The following is a 12,655-nucleotide window of genomic DNA, read 5'->3' on the forward strand; positions in this document are numbered from 1 at the left end:
TGCGCGGGTCTGGCATCAGCTGCTGTGTCTGGGTGCTGTGTGACGCGCCGCCGCTGTGCGCAGGCCTGGCACCGGCTGCTGTTCGGGCTGTGCTTCTTCCACGGCCTGGTGCAGGAGCGGCGTCAATTCGGGGCCCTCGGCTGGAACATCCCCTACGAGTTCAACGAGTCGGACCTCAGCATCAGCATGACACAATTGCAGGTCTGGCCCGCCCGCCGTGTTCCAAGCCGTGCTCACGGGCGCTCCTTTCTGTGTTCATATCACTGCACCTACATGTCTGACCTTTGCTGTGTTATCCCTTCCAGAATTTGTATCTTTAACTTATATTGAACTCACATGTCTCCGTGAATATCGCCGGCCTCTCTCGCACGCATGTTGTGTATTTGTCCTGATGTTCTGTGTCTTCGTCCAGTCTCCCAATCCTGTATCTATCATCTGAATCCTGATGTACTCTGCCATGCTGTTCCGCAGAACCTCTCGAAGCTCGGTGCAGGGATGTCTGTAGCATGTGCTTCAGCGTGGCATCCCAGGGAGTGATTCCTTTAAGTCACACCACATGGCCCCGTCTCCTCACCTCACCTCACCTCACCTTGCCCCACCTCTCCTCGCCTCAGCTCACCTCTCCTCGCCTCTCCTCTCCTAACCTCACCTTGCCTCACCTCGCCCCAGCTCACCTCACCTCACCTCACCTCACCTCACCTCACCTCACCTCACCCCTCCTCACCTCACCTTGCCCCACCTCGCCTCACCTCAGCTCACCTCTCCTCACCTCTCCTCTTCACCTCACCTCACCTCACCTCACCTCACCTCTCCTCAACTCACCTTACCTCACCTCACCTCACCTCACCTCACCTCACCTCACCTCACCTTCACCTTCACCTCACCTTGCCTCACCTCGCCTCACCTCAGCTCACCTCACCTCTCCTCTCCTCTCCTCACCTCACCTCACCTTGCCTCACTTCACCTCGCCTCACCTCTGCTCACCTCTGCTCACCTCTCCTCACCTCTCCTCTCCTCAGTTCACCTCACCTCTGCTGGCTCCTGTGACTGGCAGATGTTCCTGAACGAGTACGAGCACATCCCGCTGGCGGCGCTGACCTACCTGACTGGAGAGTGTAACTACGGCGGCCGCGTCACCGACGACAAAGACCGCCGCCTGCTGCTCAGCCTGCTGGCGCTCTCATACAACGACAACATCATCAACAGGGCCGGGTAAATGCTGTCTCACAACGAGGACATCATCATCAGGACCGAGTACGTACAGCCTTGCAGCAACGACATCATCAGCAGTTCAACACTTTCAGTGTTGTGATGTGTCAAGTAACTACCGCTTGCAACAAATTACCACCGTCACCACCCTCATCGCTGCATTCCCTCACGCGAATTCAATGTAAAGAAAAAAATTGTCGTCGGTGAGTAATGTATGCCATAGGCTTTCGTGGAAACATTCGTCATTCACATCGGTATCTGCTAAGCTTGACCATCACAACTTCGACGAGGGCAGCTTAGTCAAATGGTGAGTGGTAGCGAATCGTAAGGTCAGTAATGAGTATCACAGGCTCTCCTGAAGACATTAATATCGATGCTTCTTCTGTACATGCCCATTATTGTAGAAACTTTCTATCATAGGTTTCAATAGAAAAATTTCTGGTGTGCTCGATCAGCAAGTGGCTTATGTTCCAGGATCAGATCACTTTGAAAACGCTCAGCATTTAATAAGCTGATATACATACCATGTCCAAACCAGTCTCCGAATATTTTTTGGAATCTCTAAATTTTGGAATCCGATCGACACATCAACGCCACGGGACGGGTGACGGCGATAGGCGCCATGCACTGCATGGCGAGTGATTGTGCGTATAGGAGCGGGACAGCGTTTGACTATTTCCGGTCCACACTTTGCACCCGTAATGCTGTTTGGTTTCGACAGCGACAAGGTGCCAGTGAGAATGCTCCATCTGACCTTCAGCTGCACTGACTGCATTCGCCAGCCTAGAGCGGCTCTGCGGAGCCTGTGATGACGTCACTCAGGCGGCTGTTCGGAGCGTCCGTACACTCAGCCCCCTCCCTTCCGCTCCGTACCCTAGGTACGAGTTCAGTCCGTCGGGCGTGTACTATGTACCGGACGTGGAGGAGCACGGCGAGTACGTGGAGTACCTGCGCTCGCTGCCCATGCTGGCGCACCCGGAGGTGTTCGGGCTGCATGAGAACGCCGATATCACCAAGGATAACAAGGAGACCAACCAGGTGAGCCGGCGGCCGTGCACGCAGTGAGTAGTGCGGCTGTTGTCCCCTCCCCTCCCCTCCCCTCTCTCCCTTCCCCTCCCCTCCCTCTCCCCTCCTCCCCTCTCTCCCTTCCCCTTCCCTTCCCTCCCCCCTCCCCTCCCCTCCCCTTCCCTCCCCTCTCTCCCTTCCCCTCCCCTCCCTCTACCCCCTCCCCTCCCCTCCCTCTCCCCCCTCCCCTCCCCTCCCTCTCCCCCCTCCCCTCTCTCCCTTCTCCCTCCCCTCCCTCCCTCCCTCCCTTCCTTCCTCCCTTCCTCCCTCTCTCCCTCCAGAGACGAGACATGTCGCGTGTGCGGTGCTCAGGAGGCCTTTGAACTTGCGCCAGAATGCCGGTTCAAGGGCTCGTTTGGCGGAGACCAAGGCGGCGGGCGTCATAGTGTAGGCGGACCTCAGCTGCAGTGTGTGGCGCCGTCTGTGATGGTGTTGTCAGCCAAACAAGGTGACGTGTCCGGTGGGATATGATCGCTCGCGTATGTGCATGTCCAGGCTCGAATCCTGGTTGGCCGTGTGATCTCTGGGCTCTGCCACGACCGCCTGGTTATCGGTGCATCCATGAAGCGATGCTGGCTGGTGCGCCCTTGTGTCCCATCACGCCTGCGTCGATGTCCTATTCTCAAAAACGTCCCTATTAGCGCGTCCTCCATTCTATGTCCCCACTCTACATCCATTTTCCAATGCCAGTCCGTCCGCTTCCGTAGAAATGTGTCCAGCCGCTGTACGGATCGAGAATGGAGACCAGCTGGATCAGTGTTCCCGTATGACACCAATGTCCCAAAGCCGCGGCGCCTGTCCTGACCTCCCCTGACGTCCTCTTGACGTCTTTCTGATGCCAACCTCACGGCTTCTGACACCTCCTGACATACTTCTGAAGACCTGACGTCCTCCTGACGCCCTCATGACGCCCTCTGACATCCCCTGACATCTGCTGACGTATTCCTGACGCCCTCCTGACGCCCTCCTGACGCCCGTTGCCGGCAGCTGCTGCTGGGCCTGCTGAAGACGCAGCCGCAGCAGGCGGCCACCGGCGGCGGCGGCGGCTCCTCAGCCGGCGCCGTCACAGAGCTGGCGGCCGACCTGCTGTCCCGGCTGCAGGAGCCCTTCGACCTGGAGCAGGCCGAGCTCAAGTTCCCGCTCAAGTACGAGGAGAGCATGAACACCGTGCTCAAGCAGGTCAGCGGGTGACGCGTCCGGACGGGTCATGGGCGCCGCGCTGCAACATGTCCATCGCGTTCCAAGAACATCGAGAGCATGGTTTTACAAAAAGGCTGAGGCGAAGCATTGATGTCACGGATGGAAAACTGTTCGGGCTGTTGTCCCCGTCCGGCATGGTGGCATGATAGTGATAACAGGGCGGGCATAGTGATCCGGCGGGTGGGGGAGCTCGGCACCCGGCCGGACCAGGGGCCGCTGCGCGCGGCAGGGCGGCGGCGGCGTCAAGCGCTCGGGCGGGTGACGTGGTGGGGTGCGCACACGGCGGAGGTGAGGGTTTGGAGGCTGTTGGGTGTCTATTGTTTGCAGTGTTTGTGGTTCAGTGTGTGGTGCTTGTGCGACAGTGTGTATCTGTCTGTATGCGTGTGCGTATGTGCGTGCGTGCGTGCGTTCGTGCGTATGCGTGTGCGAGTGTATAAAAGGCGTTGTTCCTCGAGACGATTGGTTGAAAGTGTAGCGTTTATGATGTGTGGTGCGACAGGCTCTGTACGGTTCGTGTGCGTGCTGCAATGCGGCGCCAACAGTGCACGATAATGGGCTTGTGATGTTGCGAACCGACAGCGAGTCCGTCGCCCCGACGTGAACTTATAACATTATACGCCCCATGTGGTGATATTGATTGAGGGCGAGCTCACTGTGCTGACGTGGATAAATACCAAGTCCACTGTGCTGATGTGGACTAACAGTCAGTCCACTGTGCTGACGTGGATTAACAGCCAGTCCACTGTGCTGACGTGGATTAACAGTCAGTCCACTGTGCTGATGTGGATTATTAGCCAGTCCTTTGTGCTGATGTGGATTAGCAGCCAGACCACTGTGCAGGCGTAGATTAACAGCCAGTCCACTGTGCTGATGTGGATTAACAGCCAGTCCACTGTGCTGATGTGGACCTGGGGCAGGGATGTCACGTTCGAAAATCGGCTGGGGGCTCCGCCAATGAAGATTGGCTTTTGATTTCTAACTCTCGGTTTCTCTTCGGATTTCGACCACTTTGATTTGCGTCCCTAATGGCAAAATTAAATAAACGCAAATATTTGATCGGGTCTATAATTTTTTGATGAAGAAGAATGACTGCCCATTTAAAGGTAATGTGATAATGATGATAGTATACTGCATTTCGTTGACGCACTTTTCCTTTGTTCGCTTATATGCCTCGGGGGTAGGGGCTCAGAAGAGCACAGAGTGGGCTCAAGTCAGCATGGGAAGGGTCAAACCCCCAAAAGCGTACAAAGTGACACCCTTGAGCGGGAGCGAGACGAGGCGGGTGTCCTGTGCTGGTGTTGAGGGGTGCTGACTCTCCCGCGCCCTCTGCCCAGGAGCTGATCCGCCCTGACCTCCCCTGACCGGGAGCGAGACGAGGCGAGTCTCCTGTGCTGGTGTTGAGGGGTGCTGACTCGCCCGCGCCCTCTGCCCAGGAGCTGATCCGCTTCAACGGCCTGACGGCGGTGATCCGGTCCACGCTGATCAACGTGCAGAAGGCCGTCAAAGGTGCGGACTGACCGGCGCCCGGGCCGCCGCCCAGACCGAAGCCGGCCGCACAGCCTCCGCAGCTGATCAGAGACGCACCACAAAGATCAGCTGATCTGCGCTGTGCGACAAAGGATGTCAGAATGATTCAGTTGAACGTACTTTTCTGAGTTATATATATATATATATATATATATATATATATATATATTGATGTCCCTGATATATCCCTCGGTAGAGCTTCATGTTGTGAGCGCCATATGACCAACGCGGTCGGCACGCCCCAAAGACCCGACCGATCATTATGGCAGACGCGACCGAGGCGGGTGGCTGGGCTCCAGACCGGGGTCACTGGTCCCACTCCTGCCTGCACGTCGGCGGGGAGGGAGAGGGATGTCGCTGACTCTGGTGCCGCCGCCAGGCCTGGTGGTCATGTCGTCAGAGCTGGAGGAGGTCTTCAACTCCATGTCGGTGGGCAAGGTGCCGGCGCTCTGGGGCAGCAAGTCCTACCCCAGCCTCAAGCCCCTAGGCGGCTACTTTACCGACCTTGTCACTAGGTGATGCTCCATCCGCAGCTTTCGGTGTGCGGTTGGGCATTTTTACTCGTCACTGACAGTCAACAGTGCGCCCACTCAATAACTCACGATGCGTTTGGATATGATGTACATATTGGTTGAGGTTTGCAACAGATGATACCGTCTGTAGTCATACAGACACTGTAATACACTGTAATACACTGTAATAGTCAGTGTAGGAAAAGGAGCTGGCCAATCGTGTTAATGTATGTCAACTGCTGTTGTCGATTTTGCTGACGATGGCCGGAAACTAACGAGCTTGCGGTCTTCCCCTCCCCCTTCCTCCGTCCACACTCGCTGACCTGGTTGTTTCCCTCATGGATAAGTTGTGATGTTCCCCGGCAGTTCGACAGCACGGGAAGCCTGTCATCTGTCAACGCAGTTAGCTACGTTTGGTTCCTTGCCACTCACAGCTGTACAGCGCATTCAGAAAAGGCGCAATCAGAAAAGGCACAATCGTCAAACAACGTAACCCCAAGATGCGTAGGTCTAACGCTCCGGCACGTTCAGGCTGAAGGTGCTGCAGGACTGGATCGACAACGACACGCCCTCCGTGTTCTGGCTGTCGGGCTTCTTCTTCATCCACTCTTTCCTCACGGGCATCCTGCAGAACTACGCGCGCAAGAAGCACATCTCTATTGACCAGCTGGGCTTCAGGTCGGTGGCTGTGTTTGCGGGCCCCGTCGACGCGACGTGTCCCGCTGTTAGGCTATTTATTAACACACTCACCTGTGGAGGTCGATGGCGTCGATGGCTTCGGTGTCGCCGGAGCAATGTAGCAGGGTTCTTACGTTCAGTTGTGCTGTTTTGGTAGTGTTACCTTTGGAGGGAAGAGACCGCCAACTTTTGGTGAAAAGCTGAAGGGCTTTGCCACTAGGCATGGTTGATATGCGTCCTGTTATTTTTGCGTTCTTTTGCTTCCTCTGCCTGCATTCTTCCGTACCCATGTTTGTTCTTCGCCGCACCGCATCAAGTCTGGTATTGACGAGACAGTACGTATGGACTGGCACAGTGTGAGCAGTACCTGTGCACCTGCTGTACCCATTGACAGAACGGGTACACTGTTGGTCGATGTGCGCTCCTGTTCTGTGCCGTTCCCTCTCCATTGCCCATTGGCCGCTCCCCCCACTGCCTCTTGGTCGCTCCTCCCTCTGCCGTGGTCGGTGCCTGATCGCACGTTCACTCGCGTCCCGGTCACATTGACCATCGCCGGCTGAACAGCTGTCTTCCACCCCTCCGCTGTTCAAAACGCAGCTGGAAAAGACCCCTCCGCGGGGACCGAACCCGCGACCTCAGTGTCGCGAGCCCGTGCGCGCCTGCCCGGCTGCCGTATCCACGTGCAGCGAGCGCTTCTGTGCCGCAGATATGTGGTAACCCAGCACGAGGCGGACGCGCCGGAGAAGCCCGAGGACGGAGAGCTGGTCAAGGTCAGTGGGCGGAGTCTCCGGTCACGTGACCGCTCGGCCCAACAGGCCCCCGAGTTGAGCGATGAGGCTGGCGCCCATAGGCCAGGCCGTTTGGCACGAGATGCTATTCATGCAGCTGTCGGGAGTCGGCGCTAAATCAGAGGATGGGACGAGTCGTCGGTTCGCTGGGCGATCAGTACACGTGGCGCGCGGTCGTGAGGAGTGTCGGCGCCGTGCGTGACGACAGCGTACGACGCCGGTGATGTGTGGCGCGTCGTGGCTGCTGTCGTCTTATGCGATGCCATTTAGCAACGCACAAGGGCAAGGACGCCAAGGTGACCAGTATGCTTCCCTGTACCGGGCCAGTAAAGAAGTGCTACTCTATTACCTTGTGTTCTTGCCTGAGAGTTTTGACTAGAGGCATTGACCTGTAGTCATACCAAGCCACGCGGGTGATGTTAATACCAGGCCACGTGGGTGATGTTAATACCAGGCCACGTGGGTGATGTTAATACCAGGTCATGTGGGTGATGTTATTACCAGGCCACGTGGGTGATGTTAATACCAGGTCATGTGGGTGATGTTAATACCAAGTCACTTGGGTGATGCTAATACCAGGCCACGTGGATGATGTCAATACCAGGCCACGTGGGTGATGTTGATACCAAGCCACGTGGGCGATGTTAATACCAAGTCACGTGGTTGATGTCAATACCGAGCCACGTGGGTGATGTGGATACCAGGCCACGTGGGTTATTTTTCCCCGTTTTCCATGCCTAGCCGAGTGAGGAGTGCGGCGGAATCTGGGTACGGTATGACGTGTGTGATGAGTGGGGCAGTGGTGCATGTGGAGTGTGATGACGTGTGTGATGGGTGGGGCAGTGGTGCATGTGGAGTGTGATGACGTGTGTGATGAGTGGGGCAGTGGTGCATGTGGAGTGTGATGACGTGTGTGATGAGTGGGGCAGTGTTGCATGTGGAGTGTGATGACGTGTGTGATGAGTGGGACAGTGGTGCATGTGGAGTGTGATGGCGTGTGTGATGAGTGGGGCAGTGGTGCATGTGGAGTGTGATGACGTGTGTGATGAGTGGGGCAGTGTTGCATGTGGAGTGTGATGACGTGTGTGATGAGTGGGGCAGTGGTGCATGTGGAGTGTGATGACGTTTGTGATGAGTGGGGCAGTGGTGCATGTGGAGTGTGATGACGTGTGTGATGAGTGGGGCAGTGTTGCATGTGGAGTGTGATGACGTGTGTGATGAGTGGGGCAGTGGTGCATGTGGAGTGTGATGACGTGTGTGATGAGTGGGGCAGTGGTGCATGTGGAGTGTGATGGCGTGTGTGATGAGTGGGGCAGTGGTGCATGTGGAGTGTGATGACGTGTGTGATGAGTGGGGCAGTGTTGCATGTGGAGTGTGATGACGTGTGTGATGAGTGGGGCAGTGGTGCATGTGGAGTGTGATGACGTTTGTGATGAGTGGGGCAGTGGTGCATGTGGAGTGTGATGACGTGTGTGATGAGTGGGGCAGTGTTGCATGTGGAGTGTGATGACGTGTGTGATGAGTGGGGCAGTGGTGCATGTGGAGTGTGATGACGTGTGTGATGAGTGGGGCAGTGGTGCATGTGGAGTGTGATGACGTTTGTGATGAGCGGGGCAGTGGTGCATGTGGAAGGCATATAGTATTGTGTAGCTTATCCTACACGGTTTGTTCTGTGTCGAGGGTAGCTCTTGAATTATGAATCAACCGGCTGTACTGTTTTGTAACTTAATCCGGGTGATTCCTAAGTATGGTTTGCTTAACAACATATGAAACTTCGGGTGTCGTACATGTACACATGATTACACACACATGATTGCTGTTATACCTTTGGACATCAATGTATTGTGCTACTTGATGTAAGTAGGACTGCTATTTTATTGCTATTATACCTTCTGACACGGATGTATTGTGTAATTTGACATGAGTAGTGCTGTTATTTTATTGCTATTATATCGTCTGACACAGATGTATTGTGTAATTTGACATGAGTAGGACTGTTATTAGACACGATAAGACCAAGCCATGTCAGGGCAGACACGGAGCGGCGCGCCGGACCAGGGCTGAGCGGCGCACGGCGCCGCTCGGCGGCGCACGCACACAGTCTCACTGTCACGTGCAAACTCCCTCACACGGCACGCTCAAAACAAACCAGCACCACGCTGCGGAGTCCCCACAGTGCCCCGCCGGCCTGTCGAGGTGCGTGACGTCATTGGCCGCCGCCAGGGCCTGTTCCTGGAGGGCGCGCGCTGGGACCGCAAGGCCGGGCGACTGGCCGAGTCGCTGCCGAAGATCCTGTTCGACACGCTGCCCATCATCTGGCTGCAGCCCGGCATCAAGGTGACCGTCCGGTCCCCCGGGCCTCCGCGGGCCCCGGGCCTCCGAGGGGCCTCCGAGGGGCCTCCGCGGGTATCCCCGGCGCCGCTGCAGCGCGGCGAACTCGGCACTGGCGACGAGGCCCGCCGGAGCCTGCAGGCTGCGGAACAAGCGTGCGGCTGGATCACAACGACGGGCTGGGTCCGGGTCTATCGGGCTTCTTACCGCACGCTCGGGGAGGGGGGAGGGTTCAAATCGCCACGCCAGCTGGTGGGCGTCGAGCTCCTCTGGCCCCCGGGCGCGTATCATGGAATGCAGAATCCAATGTTCGAATCCAGGCGCGCATGTGCGTCGTGTAGGATACAGGGTGCAAGATCACATCGGTCCGCCTCACGCTGGGTGGCCGCGCGCCTAGCGGGGTCATCGTCTCTGAAAACGTATACCTAATGAAGCACAGCAAAACCAGCGCCGCGCTCTGCTGAAGGATTTTACGGATAGTAATGTATAGAGAACGAGCGCGCACAGCTCCCGGCGTTATTTTCCACAGCAACGTCCGTGAGATGCGTTGACGTCTTCCGTAAGTGATTCATTTGGTTTGTTTGCGCTAATGGTCGCCGAGCTTTGACCGCTCGGACAGGGAGACCGGTGCCCCTCGTTAAGGTGTTGCTTGTGGTGGTGTTCGCTGTGAGAACGTGCGCCAACGCTGCTGGGACTTCCAATTCGATGGTGATTGCTGTGATGATGCGCATTGTCTCAGCTCTGCGTTCACGTGTCGGGCAGTGTCTTCCTTGCTATGCACCTCTGCTCTCGATGCGGCCTTCCGTCTGGTACCGTAGTAGCTGCAGCCGTGCGCAGTCTCCGTCGCCACGCGAGCCGGGCTGTCACCTCCGCTGTGATGACGAGTCTCTGCGACATGACTTTCGCCGTGATTCGCCGTGAGGTCGTGTCCGCCGTGAGGTCTTGCCCGCCATAAGTTCGTGTCCGTGGTAAGGTCGTGTCCTCTGTAACGTTCCCTCACGCCGCTCCCCGCCCCCGCCAGTCGGAGTTCAGCACCGCTGGCCTGTACGCCTGTCCGCTGTACAACACGTCGGCGCGGCGCGGCACGCTCTCCACCACGGGCCACTCCACCAACTTCGTGTTCTTCATCACGCTGCCGTCGGCGGCGCCGCCCGCCCACTGGATCAACAGAGGGGTGGCCGCCATCTGTCAGCTGGACGACTAGCGCCGGACGCTGCCGTCGGCGGCTCGTCCGACGCGTGCTCCGTAGTGGGGCAAGAGGGGGAGGTGGCCGCGTCGGACTGACGCCAACTGACTTGCTCTGGAGGACGTCGTGCTCGTTATCGGTGCGGGCTCATGAGACCCAGCGTCCGAGCGATTTGAGAGATTCGACGCGAGATTGGTGGAAATTGCGCGTTGCGAGAGTTAGTCGAAAATGATTGTAAATGTGTCTCCGTAAATTGTCAGATGGCGCGTTTTTTAAGTTGTATTGGTGTACTTTGACGGTTACAGAAGAGCGCCTTTGATGTCCGTCATTAGATATTCTTTCCAAGCGGCTTGTTGATGTGATAACAAAGGACGTGGCAGCGGACCAGTGCAATGGTCTCAGTCCGTCCTGAAGTTGGCCAGTGTAATGATCTCAGTAGGTCCGGAGTTGACCAGTGCAATGATCCCAGTCGGTCCGAAGTTGACCAGTGTAATGATCTCAGTAGGTTCGAAGCTGACCAGTGTAATGGTCTCAGTCGGTCCAAAGTTGTTTAAATATGCCCAGTCCGTCCGAACTCGTTACGTTTCTAGTCCGGCGAATCTCGAGAGCTTGCCTGCAGCATCGCAGTAGCCAGTAGTCGAGTGCAATACTGTTGAAGGGCGCGTGGCTCTCTATTGTAGCGTTGAAGTTTGCTTTACTATCGCGTGACAAAATACATTGTGACAATGAATGGCCACATTTCCACTCTCTCAAGGTGCGTATCTGAGCCCCTAATTTGGCCGAGAGGTGTCACTCAGACTTTTAGCACAGCCACACGCTGGCCATGCTTGCCTGACGGACGCCGGGCGAAGCCGGTCTGGGATGGGGCTGAGTGACAGCCGAGACGGCGGGACGCTCTGTCGAGATGTGCCGGGACTCTCCGCCCCGAGGGGACGCCGCGCCTCGGGCGACAAACCCATCACAAGTGTCGTGCCTCGCCATCGGATTCCGCAGTCGCCGGAGCCGCCAGGTGACCTGTGCTGGCGGTCCGCAGGGACGAATCCTGAACGTTCCTGGCAATTTGAGCCTGGTTCTCGTCGAGTTCGACATTCTCCGCGGCTCAGACCTGGCTGATGGCTCTGGCTCGCGGCAGGCGGAGTCTGTCGCAGCCTTGATCGACGGCGACGCAGTGCGGAGAGTTCGGACCGCTCTCTAGCTGGCCTGGTCACGTGGGCCCAGCCAACACCTCAGGGGTGTCTTGTGCCTGAGCGGCCAGCCGGGGGTCATCTGAGGGAGGCTGCTTATGCAGGAGTATGTCTGCGGGAGCTATGGTGGGTGGTTTTTGTACATAAACAGGGTTCTAGACATAGACGTGAGAAGGCACTGTTGGTGTTATTTTTCCTCTGAACAACGTGTTGTGGTCTTAAAGTATGGTTGATAGTATACTATGTGTTTTTTTACGACTATCTGCTTAGGATATATATATATATATATATATATATATATATATATATATATATATATATATATACAACTCCTACGACTGCGGTTCTGGTAACGATCTTCCGCTGGCCACATTAACACAACGGCTGTTGGCTGTGTTAAAATAGCTTTTAGAAACAAAGCGCTATGCTGATGGCCGAGGACACCTTAGGCCATTACTGTGCGTGATAAATTGACCGGAAATGGTTCCTCGACGCCAAAACATAGGGGCGCCCTGTGTTTGACATTCCTCAGCCAGCTGTTTCTGGCCGGGGAGTTTGGTTTATGTATTCACCACATGCACGTGATGAGCGTACGTTCATAGTAAAGCTTGCTATGCGTTGAAGTTTCACGCTGATAAATGCCATGCTTAATTGGACGGTGGCACCGAGTGCCGCGCATTTTAACCTCCACTCTAATTATAAGATAGGGTCATGAGACTTTGGCATATTCCTACTTAGTTTTCTCTTTGGTGGCGTCGCCAACCGAATTTCGCCAGCCCTGTTGAATTGATGAGGCTCCAAACCAAAGCTATGGTGATAAACGACTGAAGTGTAAACAGTGAAGAAGCTTTCCCAGAGCTCCGGGTGCCGCGGGCTTAACGACGATTCATTAGTGCTGGACTGGTGTTTGAATCACTCAGGATTGAGAGACTTCATTATCGGTTTGCATTTGTATTTGCACACGTCTTGAAGCAA

The 12,655-nt window shown here is 56.1% G+C and overlaps 1 protein-coding gene across 1 annotated transcript in view; it reads left to right on the forward strand.

Moving 5' to 3' along the window:
• Positions 1–10,894, forward strand: part of LOC119095236 (dynein heavy chain 3, axonemal) — a 37,138-nt gene extending 26,244 nt beyond the window's left edge. Inside the window, exons 26-36 of the mRNA XM_037218104.1 lie at positions 64–201; positions 1,055–1,212; positions 2,088–2,247; positions 3,262–3,453; positions 4,908–4,980; positions 5,381–5,516; positions 6,045–6,191; positions 6,898–6,961; positions 7,721–7,747; positions 9,203–9,316; positions 10,332–10,894. Of these exons, the coding sequence (XP_037073999.1) occupies positions 64–201; positions 1,055–1,212; positions 2,088–2,247; positions 3,262–3,453; positions 4,908–4,980; positions 5,381–5,516; positions 6,045–6,191; positions 6,898–6,961; positions 7,721–7,747; positions 9,203–9,316; positions 10,332–10,514 (1,392 nt within the window). The 3' untranslated portion in view covers positions 10,515–10,894. The remainder of the gene's footprint in view (positions 1–63; positions 202–1,054; positions 1,213–2,087; positions 2,248–3,261; positions 3,454–4,907; positions 4,981–5,380; positions 5,517–6,044; positions 6,192–6,897; positions 6,962–7,720; positions 7,748–9,202; positions 9,317–10,331) is intronic.
• Positions 10,895–12,655: the final 1,761 nt, after the last annotated feature.

This window comes from Pollicipes pollicipes, unplaced genomic scaffold (assembly GCF_011947565.3).
Source record: "Pollicipes pollicipes isolate AB1234 unplaced genomic scaffold, Ppol_2.1 Scaffold_4219;HRSCAF=4965_pilon_pilon_pilon, whole genome shotgun sequence".
Classification (NCBI taxonomy): domain Eukaryota; kingdom Metazoa; phylum Arthropoda; class Thecostraca; order Pollicipedomorpha; family Pollicipedidae; genus Pollicipes; species Pollicipes pollicipes.